Source organism: Filicampus tigris, chromosome 1 (genome assembly GCF_054856515.1).
Source record: "Filicampus tigris isolate MCC_2025a chromosome 1, RoL_Ftig_1.0, whole genome shotgun sequence".
Taxonomy (NCBI): domain Eukaryota; kingdom Metazoa; phylum Chordata; class Actinopteri; order Syngnathiformes; family Syngnathidae; genus Filicampus; species Filicampus tigris.
Genome location: NC_141217.1, coordinates 12,837,628 through 12,856,736, shown reverse-complemented (window position 1 = coordinate 12,856,736; position 19,109 = coordinate 12,837,628). Strand labels below are relative to the sequence as shown.

The 19,109-nt window shown below is 41.5% G+C and overlaps 1 protein-coding gene across 8 annotated transcripts in view; it reads left to right on the top strand.

Annotated features, from left to right (window-relative positions):
- Window positions 1-1,574: 1,574 nt before the first annotated feature.
- The window catches only part of LOC147152815 (protein FAM184A-like), a 43,499-nt gene continuing 25,964 nt past the window's right edge, over window positions 1,575-19,109 (top strand). For 6 of the 8 annotated variants that reach the window (XR_015086290.1, XR_015086312.1, XM_086026612.1 and 3 more), the window contains exons 1-13: window positions 1,575-2,114; window positions 5,338-5,415; window positions 5,631-5,765; window positions 7,017-7,115; window positions 8,967-9,173; window positions 9,988-10,161; window positions 10,252-10,413; window positions 11,497-11,632; window positions 13,479-13,660; window positions 13,746-13,931; window positions 17,155-17,277; window positions 18,093-18,254; window positions 18,529-18,650. Coding sequence is in view for 6 of the 8 variants with exons in the window: in XM_086026612.1 (XP_085882738.1) it covers window positions 1,896-2,114; window positions 5,338-5,415; window positions 5,631-5,765; window positions 7,017-7,115; window positions 8,967-9,173; window positions 9,988-10,161; window positions 10,252-10,413; window positions 11,497-11,632; window positions 13,479-13,660; window positions 13,746-13,931; window positions 17,155-17,277; window positions 18,093-18,254; window positions 18,529-18,650 (1,985 nt within the window). In the remaining 2 variants the exon portion in view is untranslated. Of the gene's footprint in view, window positions 2,115-3,347; window positions 3,400-5,337; window positions 5,416-5,630; window positions 5,766-7,016; window positions 7,116-8,966; window positions 9,174-9,987; window positions 10,162-10,251; window positions 10,414-11,496; window positions 11,633-13,478; window positions 13,661-13,745; window positions 13,932-17,154; window positions 17,278-18,092; window positions 18,255-18,528; window positions 18,651-19,109 lie in introns of those variants that run through there. The other 2 variants (XM_086026856.1, XM_086026532.1) reach the window with 2 other exon arrangements.

The following is a 19,109-nucleotide window of genomic DNA, read 5'->3' as shown; positions in this document are numbered from 1 at the left end:
TTAGTCTGTTCTTGTGTGTTTTCCAGGTGTGGACAGCTGATTGGTGGGGAGAGGTAAAATGCTCCTGCTGGAGCTAGTCTTTCTCTTCCCTTGGCCCTACTCCCAACTGCACTATATATGTGCTGGTTCAGGTAGCATTTTTGGGTGGACAGCCATTTTGTTTTCACGGTTTTTCGCTTGTTTATGTTTGTAGGGAGTCAGAGAGCCCTTTGTCTGTTTGTAGGCCTAACACCTTTTTCAAAGTAGAGACTTTGTTTTGATTTTTTTTAAACTCCTTTTTACTAGCTTGTGGGCATACTTTTATTGCTAAAAACTATTTTTTTAGTAGCTTGTGGGCATACTTTTATCACTAAAAACTCATTTTTATAAGCTTGTGGGCTTACATTTTTTTACTACTACACTCAATCCGCGTTTTGGCACCATGGGCCTTCACTGGAGATTTACCAGTCGTCAAATATAGAAACCAAGGTCAATACTATACAAAAATGCAAAGTCACTGTACGCAGCTGTACCAAATAGATAATCCGGAACAATTCATAAACATTATTTACTTAACAAAACAGCAAAAAGCTAAATTACATCATGCTCTTAGAAATGGTGATTATCAAATGTATATGTGTACAAATGTATGTGTAGAGACTGCTGCAGATGTGTTAGTCCAAGGTGGCTGAAATAGGTTTTGGTCTATAACTAACAATCAGTGGATGGAAAAATGTTGATATCATTGAGGAAGAATTTGAAATCTAATAATTGGTGTAAGAAACAATCGTATCGTCAATAGGCACAGATTGGCAAGCACTTCTGATTCTCAAGATTAGACTGAAATCGCAAAAAATAAATACAAATCTAGCATCCGCATAAATTTACTGGGAGCAGTGCAGCTAAGAGAAACTCTACGAAATGAAGATGATAGACTGTTGGGATTCAAGTTATACAATTTAATGGAATCAAATGTTAGAATTTTAAATTGGACTTCACCATATGTATCAAATACAAAACAATTGCACTACTTGAGACACTGTCAGGAACAGCCCCCCACCTCAACTCGCGCATCCCCTTAGCTGTTGCTGGCTAGTAGCTAGTTGGGGGGCTCGAGAGACGGCTGGCATTGGTCCATATCAACAATACGACAGGAAACCCCTACAGACACTGCTATGACATGATGTCAAGTTTTGAGAAGGATTGTGATTTTTTTATTGGAGGGGCGGGCGGGGGGGTTGGGCGGAGGCTTGATTAACTTGGCTGGAGCCCCCAGAGTGTGTGGAAACATTCAGCGTTCTGGGGACCGCAACTTTAAAGCACTTGTTGTATTTAAAATCTTTAACCACTAGATGTCAGTGTAGGACAATTATCAACAACGGCTAAACTATCCGCCTGTGTATGACGTCCGTAAACAACCGAAAATCCAATGTTTACCGTAGAAAGCATTTTGTTTTTATAAATCATTTATTCATACGTAAGAGTGCTACTCATTTACGTATTATCCACATTCTGTGTGGTTTACATGATAACATTTTTTTTTCCGGAATCCAAACTTTCCGACCTCCATTGAATGCATCACTGGAGATGGACCTGCGTCTCCAGGCTGGATGCAGGACACCGCCGGCCGGGCTTTGCTGCGTCAACATGTCGGCCGTCTTCTGCCCTAAATGAACACTTGGCACCGAGAGCCCCATTAGAAAAAAAAGGAGCATGAATTCGCGCCATCGGGTGAAAAACATCTGTCGTACGTCTCCGCTTCTTGCTGTTTGCAACAGCTGGTGCGCGTAGTAAGATGGGACGCCCCCCGCTCGGCGTATCCCTGCTCGCGGTGGCAGGATTACGCGCGTAAATACATTCTCCCCTCCCCACCCTCCTTTCGGATCGAACGTCTTGTAGTTATATCCCGGTGAAAAATGGCGACTGGAGCAGGCTGGCAGCCCGTGTACGGAACCTCGATGAGCGGCTCCAGCAGCAGCAGCAGCGGCAGCGGCGGCGGCGGCGGCGGCGGCAGCGGCGGAGCCAAATACGTCCCATCGTCAACATCCAACATGTTCTACGACGCGAGTTTAGCCCTGGAATACACGCAAGACCTCCATTTGAAGATGAGCAAGAAGATTGCGCAGTTGACAAAGGTGAGAGATGTGTGCAGCTTTGCGTGGAGTCGTAGAGTGGCGAGAAGCTCGTTTTGGCGTGGGACCTTGCTTGTAAACAAGTGATGGCATCTCACTCAGAGACTGTGGCGCAGTGTGGCATATGTCATGCTCAAGTTAGATCAGTAAGATCCAGTTGTTATTCGTTAAAAAGAAAATATAGGCTATAAAAGTGGTTGCATTTAAATGCCTTATTTACATTCCCCCTGGCCATGATGTATGTGTGTGCAAACTCTCTGGGTTTCCTCCTGCATGGCCAAATCCACTGCCTAACCTGTGCACGTTATCACAAAGCAGCCATTGCCACCAGAAAAAAAGGCTGCGGAGGGGCTGGGGGCTTACGTAATCTTGGGGGGATGCAGGATTTTGGCAGTGTTTGTACCTGAGTGCAGAGCAACTGTGGTAGTGAGAAATTTGAGGTGGCAGCTGTGAGTTGGTTTTAGGCTTTTAGCCGAGTGGAAACACAGTCAAAGTCTGCAGTGGAAGAGAGGGAGCAGAGGATGCATTTTTACGTAACGTGCAGACAAAGGGGGGTAAACGCTTTGTGTCATTGCACACCGTGAAGCCAAATCAAATCACCTGCTCCACAGTCCAAAAAAATTCAGGTCAGTTGTGAATGGAGGTGGGGGGGAGTGCAGCCTCGCTCAAGTGCATGGGCGATCTCAATGAATTTTGCCAGAGTTTGTTTCGAAATCCCTTTGTGCTTTAATGACAACAAATGAGATGACTTTGACCCTGCAAGCAACAAAGCCAATAATGAGGATTATTAATGTGTGACAAAACTACATCCGTTGTTTTTGCATCCCAACTGTGCTCAGATGGGAGTTTTGTTTCTGCTATGTCGTCATTGTGCAGAGATTAGCCAGACAGGGCTTTTCTTGATCTTGTTATACACTGTCACAAATAGAGTCCATTTCTCTTTCCAAAGCGAGTTTCCCCCCCCAATCTTTATTGCACCAAAGGGCAAATTGTAGATTGGAAAAACTTGAAAGCACAACACTAAAGAAAGTTATGAAAGATATACAGTATATATTGAAATTATGATGCTCTTGTCTCATTTTCCTCACAGCGGGCCTGTTTAATTCAACACAAAGCGAATATTCTCTTTCTGAATAGCAAAATGTGCAGTCGGTAAGCAGGTTAATTGTACCTTCAGCCATCTAGTGGAAGAGCAGTTAATTGCTCCTCCTGTCACTATACATGGCTGACATAGATGAAACGGGCATCCGTCAATAATGGACTGTGAGGTCCGTTTGAACTTGATCAGGTTAGTTATGGTTACCACTTTTGTCTTTGCTTAGTCTATCTATTTTTTATAGTTTCCCGTGTATTGTCTAATGTCAGCAAAATGGGCATCCGTCAAGACGGATAAACGGACCGGTCTGCCGGTCAGACGGAATGCTCACCTCTACAAAAAAGATACATTTTTTTGTAGTCTAGGTCAAAATAAATGCTGATTTTCATTCAAACGAAATGAAAAGAAAAAAATGGATTATTTGCCACAGCACACTTAATAATCACATGGATGGAATCACTGGCCTTATTTGGCCTCATTCTACTGGACATCATGGTCAAGTTGGCTCCTCCTTTGTAGCCACAATTGACTTTCATTGTTGCAGAAAGACAAGAAGATTGGGGTTATGCGTCAATTCTTGTCATTCATCGTGGAAGGAACTTTTTGTAAGGTCAGAAGTCAGTGATTGTGGCTCCCAATCTCTTTTTGAGCTGATTCCACAGGTGTTTGATGGGGTTGAGGTCATGGTTCTCCCACAACGAAATCAAAGTGTTTCTATATGGACCTATGTGCAGGATTGTCAAAAATGTCTCGGTAAGATCGAGATCTAAAGATCACGATCACTACTGTATGAGAAATGTTGCAGCTGTAACACGCCTCATCTTTCCTCACCCTTCTGAGAGAAGACAAGGAAGGAGGAGGAGATGAAAGCAGCAGGCATCATTACAATAATCATGTATAATTAAAGGCGGCTTCCATCAAAGGCTTGCACAGAGCACAAGGCTGAAATGGACATTTTTCAGATGGCCTCATTCTATACACGAAGGTTGGATGAGAAAACATCCTGACAGCAATCCGATGATTTTTCTTGCTTTGAGTTGCGAGTGAAAAATGTGACTTATGAGCAACTGTATGCTAGCAGTCAACACAATTGAACTAACTCATTTCACGACAAGCAGCAGTTTGGTAGATAGTTCACGATCAATCACAGCTCACCTGTTTTCTGAAGCTGAGCCACGATTGGTCGTTATCTGAGCCCTGGGCAACTTCGACGTCATCTTCAGTTGACAGAAGTGACAAAATGGCCGTCCCCTGAGCTAGCTAAAAACGGGTGGATTTCTCATATCCCACAAATGCAATATTAACCAGAATGCCGCGTTTCAACTAGTGGACCTGCATAGAACATATGTTTGGGTTGACTTCCCCTTCAAATTCTGTATTGAGTCAAAGTTACGCCTTTCGTCAGAAGTAAACAAAAAGGTCTTTCTTAAAATTATCTGTCATTGGTTTAATGGAAATTTTGTGGATCAAAAGTACTAGTGGTATTGGTTACTTTGTATCGATGAGTACCCAAGAGTTGAGTACTTGTTTTAGTATCGTCTAGAAAATAATGGTATCGATTGAAGTGGAAAGTACTCTTAAGGGTCGAAGTGATTGAAGCAGATGTCAGACTGCATCTTTGACTACTTTTCATCTCCTCTTCACAAAATGTAGATGAGCCACCTCCAGCGGGTTTAGGATTCAGCTGACTGTGTTTAAACTTTTGCTTTTGGAGGAGTGGTGGGGGCCCTCAAATGACTGCAGCTTTTTTTTTTTTTGATTACTCCTTCGTTCGCAGGAGCGTATCCTTCACCTACAGCGCTTCTAAAGACAGTTTATGTTTGTGGGAGTGAGCGAGCATGTCTGAGGAGGTGTTATTGTACCCACGCTAGCTTGCTGATTGAAGTTTAATGCCGGAAAGTTCATATCATTTAGTTAGTAAATGTGTGCAGTATTTCCTTGGCTTCTGTGGACCAGACATTGGGAAAAATAGCTTCCTAGATACAAGAGTCTGAAACTGCGTAGTCTTCAGTCTGTTTGCTTTCTCTTCTCTTCAAAGTGCAAGCGCAATGACGCTCGTCATATCGATCTCATATTAACTCTGCATGAAAGCCGCACAACCAATTCTCATTATGTCGTCTTGTTTTCCAGGTTATCTATGCTCTCAACACCAAGAATGACGAGCACGAAGAGGAGATTGATTCGTTGAAGGAAGCCCACGAGGATGAGGTACTGACTGTTTTTCATCTATTTTTCGCTGGGACTTCGAATACCAAATGCAGGATGTTGAAACTATGTGTGACTGTGAAAAATGTCATTAAGACAATAAAGCTAATGGTGTATGAATCTATAAATAATAGCCAATGCTTCTTTCAACCCTTCAGTTTTTGTTGTTCTGTTCGAACAATTACTCAACTATTTTTTTGCATTTGGTCTCTGCTCAGGTGCAGCACATCGTGACAGAAACCCGAGACAAGATTATGCAGTACAAGAGCAAGATGGTGGACGAGGCCGATTTGCGGCGGCGGCTGGCCAGTCTGGAGGAATCTGTCGAACTACATGAACACATGAAGAGACAGGTCACGAGATTTCATTTAGTCGTCTTTAGATGGAGACTTAAGATTTAGATTTAGTTGTCTTGGCTTAATTTTGGTGGCAAACTGGCAGTAACTTCAAAATTACAAATGTGCAAATACTCACATAATGGCAGCACGGTGGAGCACGTGACGAGTGTGTCTGTCTCACAGTAGGTTTGAAACTTAGCCCTAAATTTGTGTGCTTGCGTGGGTCTTCATGTAGTCCAGCTTCCTCCCACATGAAATTAAACTTGCATGCTAGTGAACACTCTGAATCAGGCCCATCCAATTTATATGATAGCTAGCCCATCCGCAATCGATGAAAATCTGCCATCTAGCGAGACATATCATTTTTCTTTATATTATTTAACCTTGCTCAAACAGTTTAAACTTATTCAAATAACCTTAAATTATTAAATCATTTTTAAATGATTATTTAGCACCTGTTAGCACTCTCACTTACACAATTTTCAAAATAAGATGTCAAGTGTGCTTGCTTGAAAGCAGTGTCATCCCCATAAAACTGACACATAAAATAAAAGAGAATTAAAAGAGAACGCTGCATATTTGAACTCCTATATAATTTTGTCAACGAAAGTCCGCTGTCTTAAAGCTAAAAATGCAAAAGGCCTTAGATAATGGAAATTACAATCAATATTACAGTCATTATAGCAACCCCCCTGAAAAAAAAAGATACTTTAATACATATGGAGCAGCAACAGATACAAACACAGCATACCACAATACTCACAGTTTTAATTCTCTCTTCTCTGTGGGTACAACAACAATTACTGGAGGTTAGTTGGAGACCTTCTCTGCCTCTTCTTCTTGCTCTTAATTTCTTCTAGTTGAGACTTCAGTGTTATATAGTCATAATCATCATAATTTTACATATGCACAATTGCCTCTGCATTTGATAATTATTTTAAGTTTAATCACAAATCGAATTTGAATTTAGAAGTCATGGATTATAGTGGCAAGCAAATGTTTTATCCTGCTATTGTGAAGTGGAGAAAATATTTGGTCCAGATCTACTGCTGAAATGGAAAAAAAACTCAGACCCATTTAGCAGAAACAAAATCAACCCGCTTTATTTGCTTTATGAAAATGGAGTGTCACCAGGCCAGGAATCGCTGTCAACTGCCCATTGTTGTGAACATTTGTTTGTCTCCATGTGCTGTGCCAATGACTCAAGTGTTGTGCCGAGGTTGGCCAACAGAATATTAACAGCCCATGATGGTTGTGGTCTTGCAGGCACTGGCAGAGTTTGAAATGTACAGACAAAGAATGGAGGATTCACAGCTCTGCACTGAAGCCCAGCACACACAGCGAGTGGTTTCCATGAGCAGAGAGGTATACAATCCCCCCCCCCCCCCCCCCCACACACACACACCGCCCCCACGCCCCCCACACACTCGCACTCAATCTGAAAAGGACCCATACGCTTTTAATAAACACAAAATTTTACGCTATTTGGAATTTTATACCTGATAGCCATGCCTCTGTCAATTGCTTATGGAACAATCTGAAAAATTATTCCGTATTATTAAAAGGCCCTGTAAAGCTGACAAAGTACCGCCCAGGCGCCGCATCGGGCCCGCCCACAGTCTTTGATTGGCCCTCACAGTGACCATGAAGTCAAAATAAAACGTAAAATATGAAGTCCTTTTATCTTGAAAGTTGTGCATTTATTGTCCAAATGTGTGGATGCTAGCACATACAGCTACAACATTTTGCCAAATAAACAATGTTTTTGCTATATTTCGTGACTTTTACGATCCTTTGAACAAACCCCCGCCAAAAAAATAAGATAAAATAGACGAGCAAAAATAACAACAGTGGCCCTAATGCTAGCAACATTCATGTTTTCTGCATGGTGGAGGGAAGCGGGCCAAGATTTGGCCTGGTAGTTCTGTACACAAACGTCCAGTTTCATTTACTGTTCGTATTGGGTGTATTGCCGTACAGTCAGCACTGTATCTTTATACATCACTTTCAATAACATTATGCTTTACAATTATCTATATATTTGGGGGACTTGAAATGGTTAGTATGAATGGGCACAAAATTAATGTTAGCATTTTTAAATTGTAAAGGTGTCATTTTAATGACCACTATAAAAAAAAAAATGAGCATCTTCGTTTGCGTCAGTAGTTATCCAGCGCAATTACGAGTTACTTAGGTCTATAGGTATATGTCTACCACAACAGCATGCAGTTAGCTAGCTAGCTAGCTATGCTTACACCGCAAAAATGCATCTTCCCTCGATGCCACAATTTACAGAACAGCTCTGTGTCGTTCTTTAAATTCCCAAGAAGGTGGTGACTTTTAGTTCAAGCTAGTGCCTCTCATTGCTATGTGGAATGTCTCGCAATGGCCCATAGGATATATTCCGGTCATTGGAAACTTTTAAGATGATACATTTTCATGTCTCAATTACGTAGGGATCTAAGAAAGATGCTAGACGAAATAGCATTCATTTATTAGAGGGACAAGTTTTGTGTATTCAACTGACGCACAACAACATTTGAGAGCAGAGAGAAAGGCTTGAGTCTTCATGATTTGTAAGCCTCATTTGACATACTTGGTGATTTTTTGAATTCGGCAATGTTGTTAACAACACTATTTTCTGTGGTATGCCAAATGTAGGAGACATATTTTGTCACTTTACAGGGACATTAATGCAGTGTACCTGAATTAGTCTAACAATGGCTATCTTTTATCTACAGTATGCCATACATTCAGTTCGTGGCAGTAGTTTGAGAGGAGAGTCATTGCTAAAGGCAACGCAACCCAATTAACAAAACAAAATTGAAATAAACAATACGATTTTCAAATGTCATACCATGTCACACCACACACATCATCCATATCATGGTTTTTCTGGTACTGTATTATCAAAAAGCAGCAGGCACTCCTTGTTCCTGTCTTTGGATCAAGGAGAGAACATAGACTCATGGCATGACATCTCACATTACATTTTTTCTCTTATTTTTTCAACCTCATGCCTGTGTGATTCGTCTATGTGTCAGGTTTCTTGTATCAGGAAGACCAAAGAAGCTGCAAGCATTCGCTCATGTCGGCTTACGTCAAGATATTACGGTTAAATATTTTGCAAATTTGGAGTGAACGACTGTGGGAGTTGGCCTCGGCACAGCTTGCACGCCTCCAAATAGAATAGAATATTTCCCGTGATCTCACTAGGTGGAGGAGATGCGTCGGGATTTTGAAGAGAAGCTGCGGGCATTCAGCCAGGCTCAGGCCCAGTTTGAGGCGGATAAACGGCGAACGCTGGAGGAGCTGAGGTCCAACCACCGCCAGGAGGTGGAGGAACTCCTAAACAGCCAGCAGAACCAGAGCGCCACCTCCACCGAAGACCAGGAGAAATTGGCTGAGCTCCATAGACAAGAGGTGGGACAGAAAGGAAGAGAGAAGAGGTTGACGCTCACTAACTTTGGCTTTTGGAGACAATTTATGCAGCAAGTTACTTAAAGGGGTAATTGCTGTTTTGGTGGCTTAATTTATTCATGAAACAAGCATAGGGGTTTTGTTGTTGTGCAGATGTGAATTGTTGCATGTCATCCCGCTCTTTTACTCACATTTTTCCTTTCCTATCAAATAATATAACAGATATTAAAAATGACTATTGCCACTCTTGTAGAGCTGAACTATTAATCAAATTTGAATCAACATCACAGTGTAGTAGAGAACATGCCACAAATAGAGTAATATATAAATAGAGTAATATATAAAAAAGTTTTATGTATGTATATATATATATATATATGTATATATATATATATATATATAAATATCAGATTTATTATATATATATATATAATAAATCTGATATTTATATCTATATATATAATAAATCTGATATATATATATATATATATATATATATATATATATATATATATATATATACATATAGTACTATATGTATATTAAATCAGATATTTTTGTGTGATACAGATTAATTTATTGCCTGTGACTGTTAATAAAATAGAGGGGAAGAAGACTGTGCAAAAAATTATTTGCATATTCAAAATATTGAGGGAGACAAAAAATCGCTATTACATTCTTTTTCAAAATCGTTCAGCTTTTGATTGTTCCTCTGTGTGTTATGGCAGTCAGCGGTGTATAAATTTGAGACAGAAAAAAAAATACAACAAAAACAAAGAGATCTTTTTTTTTTTTTTTTTTATTTGTTCACACGCAGGTGGAGTCTTTAATGGAGAGGGTGGAAGAGCTGACCAAGGACAAGGTTCGGGTGGTTGAGGAGTACGAGGCCAAACTGGCCAAGGCTCAGGAGTACTACGAGCGTGAGCTGGAGGCCATGACAAGGACGCACCAGCTCACCACCGAAAACCTGCTGGCCTGGAAAAGGACCGAGGTAAAACCCCGCAAGCATCCTTATACAACATACATGCAGCACCTTGTCCTGAAGGTCCGAATCTGAATGTAATTGCCTGCACGTGTTCAGGTTGAGCTTCGAAAGGAGTTCCAGGCGCAGGAGGCGGCACTGCAGCGCTCACTGTCAAAGCTGAGGAGCGAGCTTCAGAGAGCTCAGGAGGAGGCGCGTGAGAACCGTGACAAGACCAACAGACTGCAGACATCACTGGTTAATGCTGAAGGAACCATCAAGGTAAGGGAGGACTGTGAATACTTAATTACAGAGGTGGGGAGTAACAAAGTACACATACAAGTACAGTACAAGTACAACATTTTCCAGGTATCTGCACTTCACTTGAGTACCGGTAGTTCTTTTTCTGACAACTTTTCTGAAAACGGATATCTGTACTTGTTACTTTCTTCAACATCTGCGGATGGCGACATGGCGTAAAAAAGATGTAAATAGAGAAAGATAAAGTTAAAGAAAAGAAAACATGAAATGCCTAAAACTAGTGGCAGGATTGGCTATTTGAGGTGTTACAGGTGGAAAAAAGTGGTGGACCCAAATGTAGGTAAACGGAGAGTAGTGCAGAAGTCTCAAAAGAGCATTTATATTCAACAAAAATGAGAAAAGGTAAACAAAGTACTGTATGTACTAGAATCAAAACACTCAATCAGCAAAGTTTAAAAAAAGCAAGAAAGGTAAAAAGAAATACAGGAAACAACAAAAAGAAACATAACATGACTAGATCAACGTGACTTATGACAGCAACAATGAACTGACAAAGACTGAAGTAAACCAGGGAAAGAAAGAAAATCAAAATGACCAGACAATGAGGCACACCTGGACAAGACATGATTGGTAAACACAAGGAACAGGGCCGACGAGAATAAATGGTAAAGAAAATCTAACGAGTAGAGATGAAAAAAGGGAAACAAACCAAAGTCAACCAAGGACAAACAGCACGTTTTTTGGCTAAATGGATTGATAGAACTTTAAACTCATTCACTGCCGGACATTTTCACATACTCTTTTGCCCTAACGTTAGAAAAAAAATAGAAAAAAAATATATATAAATAAGTTCCTTGGATTCAATGACTGGACTCTGAAAAGACAAGTAAATTTGTCAATGGCAGTGAATTAGTTTTAATGAAACCCTTATGAACAATTTTTGTTGTCATTATATTTGTCCAAACAATGAACATGACACACCTCAGGATACATAAAAAAAAAAAAAAATCAGGTCATAGTAGTCGGAGGTCTTGGTCTTGTGGCCATTTCAGACTTGGACAAGCTGTCTGAAGTCTTAAATTTTTCATGTACTATGTGCTTTAGAACCTGCACAAGCAGCTGGAAGAAGCCATCCAGGATGGCGAGATTTGGGTGATGCAGCTGAAAGACACCGAGTATGAACTGGAGGGCTGCAGGGAACGCGTGCAACAGCAGGCAACGGAAATCCTCCACAAAGCTAGTGAGCCACCCGCCTGAAGCACACACACCCACTCAATGCAATATTTCAACACAAGGGCTATTGGATATATAGAAAATGTTGCATTTACAAAAATAATGATCCTCCGTTTGATAGACATGTTTTGGGCTACCTCACTTTGCCGTGTTGCTTTTTACATTGTAGATATTTTTAAATGTAGTGAAGGCCTTGAGATACGAGTAGGGGAGACAATTAATCGAAATATACATACGGAGTAAATTTTGTAGAGTACATTTTATTCTAAAAAGACTATATTTGGTCCTAGTTTAAACAGAGTAAAATTTACACTTGGAAGAGAATAATATTCAGAGTAAATTTTACACAGAAAAACATTTGGAGAGTTATTTACTTGAAATAAACTATTCAAAAAGTACATTTTACAAGGAGAGTTTTTGGGTCAATTTTACTCGCATTGTATTAGTTTATTAAAAAAAGTCACACAAGGGTTGAGGAACATACCAACAAACTTGAAGATGTGAGACGGCCACCCTAGACCTGAGCCATTGTGCTCAAGCTAAGTTGACTTTGTTTAGGCAAAACAAAAGGATTTTGTGAAATACTCAAAATGTAATTCTCTATGTTCTGTTTAGTTTGAAGGTAACTTCAACTGGGTGTGGCAATAAACAGGTCAGAGCCTTTTATTAAGAATAATTTTTCACACTCTGCGAAACTGCTGCTTGCTGGGAACTTAGTTGTGTTCATTGTGTAAGTCAAAGCAAAAAAAAAAAAACATCTTGACAAATTTGTAGTCAGACCACTTGTATCTCAAGGCACCACTTTTTAAGGATCATTAGCTGGCTAATTTACTATTCGAACCCGCTGTGGAACCGCTTCAAAATACGCTACTAATACTATACTACTTACCCAACTGCATATGCTTACTTCCATTGCGAGCCCCGGGGTTGGTTTTGTCGTATTGTATAATTATTTGGGTCCAACAGATGGCCAGAAGTCTCAGTCAACAAGTTACTTATTTATTTTCCACACTTCCCCTCCTTAACCTTCCAAATAAAAGCATACCAGCAAACCAGTATACACGGCAGGTTTGCTACGGCGTATTCCCAGAAGTAGGGAAGACGAGACAGAAGAAGTGCATGAACTCCACCTTGATGTGCCGGCGTCATCCTTGAGTGCTGCGCGCAGCTTGACTATACTCGTGGACACAAGTTGTTTTGAAACACTTACATTCCAAGTTGGGGGACTTCGCTTCAAAAAGACAGCGACAACAATGGATATCGTGCCTGCTACAACCATAAAGGGACCGAGATGACGAGACGATGCATTTAATTTATAGTTAAACTAGCTTGCTTTGCAGCAGTAACGAGCTGCGTTCTGCATCCTCTCTCCTCTCCGTGTGGGAAACTGTATGTCATCGCAACATGTGACATAATGGACCGATCAGAGCAGCAACAATTCCTGATGGGTGCGTGGCATGTGTTGCAGACCTGTCGCCAACAGCACAATGCGTCGGTCACGTGAATCAATGCGGCAGTTGTCGCTCGCGCCGACGCGGGAGTAGAAAGAAGTCTAAAAAGAAGCCTTTCACTGAGTAGGCTGAGATTCGGCCGCCTCGCGACCACGTCACACGCATGAGGGCCGATGAGTGGGCCGGACTAAAATCCACTAAAATCACAAGTCCAAGACGTTCCACCCAAAGTCAGCTCAAAGAGGTTCCACTTACCTGCGACCCGAATGAGGCCTATAGAAAATGGATGAACAGCATTAGATTTTGTACCTAATATTGGGATCTTTGACCAACAAACCATCTTCTGAAAAGTCATGAATATAGATTAGTAGTTGTAGATTTGCTTGGTTTGACGTTTTCCAGGTCAGATCGGATCCCTCCAGGCCACCCAGATGGCCCACGAGGCATCCATCAGGAACCTGGACCAAGAGCAGAATCGGCTGAAGGAGAAGATTGGCAGGCTGGAGCAGGAGAGGGAGGCTCTGCTTAACCAGAACCAGGTGGCCAGCGAGCAGCACAAACAGCAAGTGCTGAAACTGGAGCAGGTGCATTTTCAAGTACCAGGAAGTGGGGAGTGAGGGAGGGGTGCAAGCTCATTTGATCACATCAACAGCTTTCTCTTCGCCTCAGTCTCTGCGTGAGGAGCACCAGGGCTACGAGAAGGAGCTCTCCAGACTGAGAGCTCACTATGAGGAGGAGACACGTCGCTACAAGGAGGCGCAGGTCAGGGCGTTGGAGGAGATGGAGGAGAAACACCGAGCCATGAGGGAGGAGGCTCAGCAGGAGAAAGAGGAAGAGAAGAAGCTTCTTTTGATGGTGAGTGCGTTGATGCTGGAGACGGACTGTGACTTGACAACAACGGCAGCTGTACAAAAGTGCTGCACATAAGGCAAGGCTGCTTTATTTATGTAATACGTTTCATACACAAGATAACTCAATGTGCTTCACACAAGCAAAAGCACAACACCTAAAAGCGCTGACGAACAGAACAGCTGAAGACAGTCAAAGTAAAGGCAGTTTTATTATTAGTCTAATAATAAAGTCTAACAGTCTAACAGCGCCGATATTCTCCGCTCGATAAAAACGGGGCTGTTGTAAATATGCTTCTGGCGAAGGCGCAAAACAACAGGTACCAATGCTCACAGGCAAGGAATGTCAAGGCCAGAAACGTGGAAAACGAGTTTAAACGAAGTACAATGAAAATGAAATTAACTGATGAAGAGTGCTTTGACGAGAGGCGAAACATCTTTTAAGACAATCACAAAACAGTCTAGTTGCAAGGAATGATGCGTGTGTGGAAAACAATGAAAGTTTGCAAGAGTTAATAAAACCTGATACTTCAGGTAACATTGCAAGGTGACGTAAAGGGGAAGTCAACCCAAACATATTTTTTTCAAGAATGTGTTCTTTGCAGGCCCACTAGTTGAAACAGGACATTCTGATTAATATTGCGTTTATGGAATATAGCAAAATTTACTCGTTTTTAGCCATCTCTTGGGGGCGGCTATTTTGTCACTTCTGTCGACTGAGAGTGACATCACAGTTGCTCAGGGCTCAGGTAACGACCAGTCAGAGCTCACCTGTTTTCTGAAGCTGAGCCATGATTGGTCATTACCTGAGCCCTGAGCAGTTGTGATGTCATTTTCAGTCGACGGACGTGACAAAATGGCCGCCCCAGAGATGGCTAAAAACGGGTGGATTCATTCATATTCCTCAAACACAATATTAATCAGAATGCCGTGTTTAGACTAGTAGAGGTGCATACAACATATTCTTAAAAAATATATGTTTGGGTTGACTTCAATTTAACTTGAAGTTTAAGACTTGGGACTTGGACATGTGTGAATTGATCCCATCTCTGGGTGATGTTGATGCAATCTGGCAGGTACCGACTTTCATACCGAGTAATTAAGACACGCAGCCGCTGGCTCTTTTCTCTCTCTCATCTGTGCAGGAGCATCAGCAATTAATGTTTGCCCTTCAGCAAAATTGTGTTTGAGATAAATGTATGGCTAAGAAATATGCATCCCCCTCTTGTGACTGCACAGTTTTAATTAGGCCAAACAACTCTCTCTCTCTCTCTCGCTCTTTGCCGTGCTCATCCTTCTGTTATGGAAACACAAATACACACATTGTGTAACCGTACATTTGCAACGCGACACTGCAGCATGTGTGTGTTTTGCTCTTGCGACGCTGTCGCGGTTGTACCTGCGGAAAATAAGATGGCCTTCATGACAACAAACCGTTAAGACTTGAGAAGGGATTTATCTTTTAGAATTATGCGCCCTCTGTCTCTCCACTCTTGCGTTCCAAAGGCTGATTGGAGCTGACTGCTAATTGGTGGATTTTCACTAACATGAAATCCTGACTCCGAGCATTGTGCTAGCGTGTGGGCGTCAGATGACAGATTTCCTGAAAGAATGAGAGAGAGCGAGAGAGAGGGAGAGGATGAATGGATACGATGGATGTGAATAATAATTCATATAGGCACTGCCTTGTCATCTTTAGATGGATGCCTGTTTTTCTTGGGGCACAAATGAATGCGGCTGCGAGAGGGCAGAGATGGAGGCGATGTAGAAGTGGTCATTTTCAAAGGGCCCATTTAATCGCCCAGAAACTTTTAATCCCTGCAAGGAAGATATTAAAAAGTTCCTAACGCGATTTTACTAATTTCCCATGCTCTATTAATTCCAAATCCAGTTCACTGAAGGGCCCGGTGAGACTGCAGCAGAATTTCTTCAATCCGCCTGCAGGTGGCAGCTTTATTGGCCATGTCGAATCATTCATTGGTCCTGGAGGAGAACCGCTTCGGCGGTGTGAATGTAGATGAGCGCTCTCTGTCGGATTAGACTAACACCACCTGTCATGCAGATTGTCGAAGCTTTCATCCTCAAAAAGGGGAAAGGATTTGTGATCACCATACAGAACCTAGTGCCTGTGTACTTCATTTAAGATATTTCGTGACCTAATATGAAAAATAACTGTCATCCCTGCATCTCATGAAAGAGCCTAGTGGCTGCTAAACTTCTAAAGAAAACTTGGTGACACACTGCAAAAAATGGATCTTAAAAACATAACACATAAAACAATATACTACTTAACTGAAGCAAAAATGCACTAGTCAACATCCAGTTTTAATCAAAGATGACTTTCTGTGTCCCTAGATGTCTTTATGATGCCGATTAAAAATGTCTTTACTTTTTATCTAGTACATCAGGTTTTTGGGATATTTCATTTTCTGTTTTTAAATTTGACCTGGAAAAGCTTGCACAGTAGGGATTTTACAATATGTTGTCATTTATAGCTGTGACGTTTCAGAAAGAAAATCCACCTGTTGCTGACCTTAACCCTTAATTCATGAATATTGATAAAAATATTACAATATTACATACATGATTATTATGAGAACCTGATCTGCTAGGGAATAAAAACAAGGGCAGATAAGGAATCAGCGCAAAACAATTCCCTAGAAAGGTTTACTTGCATCTCAGTCAAAAAAGCTAGACTCAAAAACACCCACTGATGTTTTTTTAAACTATTGTAGCTTTGCTACCTATGTCAATAGAATTAGGCTAGAGAGAAAATAGGCCCACCCATTAGCCGAGAAAAAATGTTTCATGTAGCTTTTTACATTTTGGGGCACGTTGCCACCCCCTAGCTCTGCCACACTGTGAGGCCACTTATGCACATGCCAGTATCTGTCCATGACATCCTTAGAGTACCCTCGGTGACAAGTTACTAAAAACAACGGTTAAAGTCAGCCCCCCTTCCTTTTGTAGATAAGAATATTTTTCGGAACTGTCAACCTAACAAAGATGCGATTTTTTTTTTTATTCATGGCTCCACGACCACTAGTATTTATTTTACTCATTTTGATGACTAAGCACTACAGAATAAGACTTCATAAATTGCAAAGCAAACCACCACTACAATGGAATCAAGAGTCCCCACACAGTCCTCTCATTTTAGATCTGCCTCTTTCAAGTGTAAACATTCCGCCAGCGGTGTCTCTTCTAGCTCTGATTTATCTCCTCCCCAGAAAATGAGTCAGGAGTTTGAGATAAAACGGCTGTCTCTGGAGGAGCAGCGAGACAGGGTGCAGCAGCAGCTGGACAACTTGAAAGAGGAGCTCTCTGCCAAGCTCAACATGGCCAATCAAGAGGTACGAATCTGAAAACGTCGACACACTTTGTTGGTTGGATTCCTCAAGTGTTGATTCAACTCCTTTAACTGCATAAAAAAGTGGATCCTCTGAAATGTGCATTAGTACAAAAGTGAAGAAAAAAAAATTACAATAAAAATAACAAACTTGCTATAAAATTAATTAGAGGGAAGTCAACCCAAACCTATTTTCTTCAAGAATATATTCTATGCAAAACCACTAGTTGAAACAACGCATTCTGATTAATATTGCGTTTGTGGAATAAGAATTAATCCACCTGTTTTTAGCCATCTCCGGGGGCGGCCATATTGTCACTTCTGTCGACTAAAAATGACTCACAAATGAAAATGAATCACAGACCCTCAGGGCTGAGGTAACGACCAATCACAGCTCACCTGTTTTCTGATGCTGAGCCATGATTAGTCGTTACCTGAGCCCTGAGCAACTGTGAAGTCATTTTCGGTCGACAGAAGTGACAAAATGGCCGCCCCCTGAGATGGCTTAAAAGGGGTGGATTTTACAGCTTAACTCATGTTCCACAACCGCAATATTTATCAGAATGCCATGTTTCGACTAGTGAGACTGCATAGAACATATTCTTGAAAAAAATATGTTTGGGTTGACTTCCGCTTTAAAACTAACTGATTTAAAAAAGTCAAAACGAAATAATAACAAACTAAGCAATATTTGTTTTCATGTCGGGAGATAAAGTACAAAGTAGTCAGAAGAATAAATACGCCAAGTACAGATGTCTGAAAAATCCACTAAGTACAATAATAGCTGTATTTGTACTCTGTTACTTGCCACCATTGCAGGTGTCCCACTTTCAGGAGCTGGTGAGAGAGCGGGACCAGAACGTGAGCTCGGCACAGAACCAGATCACCTGCTTGAAGGAGACGCAGGAGAAGCTCAAGATAGAACTGGACGCCACCAGAGCCCGGGTTCGAGAAACCAGCAACTTGCTAACAGACCTGCAGGTGAGCAAGACAGGAGGTTGAAGCCCAGCATGCCATGCAGAATTATAGCTGCAGGCGACAGTGAACATGATGGAGCAGAAGATTTTTGAAAGCAGGAAATTAGAATTTGCCAAGCAATAAGTGCTGAGCCATTTGTGAGCTAATGATGATGGAGCCATTATGCGCCGAGAAGCCCACTAATAGACAGAGGGGCACAGGGAGTGTGTGCGCACTGTACAACTGCATTACCGCAACATAACAAAATGTTCTTTTGTTGTGTACAAAATGCTTGTAGGAGGAGATTGAGACCCAGAAACAGCAGCATGAAGCCCGAGTGATGTCCATCCGAACTGAGGAGAAGCAGAAGATGGACAAGATGGCCGACAACTTGGAACAAAAATGGAGAGAAGCGCTTCGGTAAAGAAAAAAAGCCTCCCTTTCATCTTTGGCATGAGTCTGTTTTATAGATGTCACTAAGAAAGAGGCACTTACTGTATTTTCGGATCATAAAATGCACTGAAAATCCATTCATTTTCTCAAAAATGGACAGTGCGCCTTGTAATTCCGGTTCGCCTTATGTCGGCTTTTCAGTTTGTCAACTTTAATTCACTTCTAATTATGTTTTTGTTCTCATTCTCATCTACATCTAATCCTCATAGCAGGCGTACATGTTTTCGTGCTAGCCGAACTAGATCTACTTCCTGTTTCTGTGTCTAAGAATCATGGGAAATATAGTCCTACTAGCCTAATGCTGCAGTCAGACCGAAGGCGTTTCCAAAGTTACGTGAGACCGCGAGGTAAATCACATAGCCAGCTTCCAATAGCCTCCGAAACCAAACAAAAAAAAGGTTGGATAATGAGCTGAGGAAGGTGGCT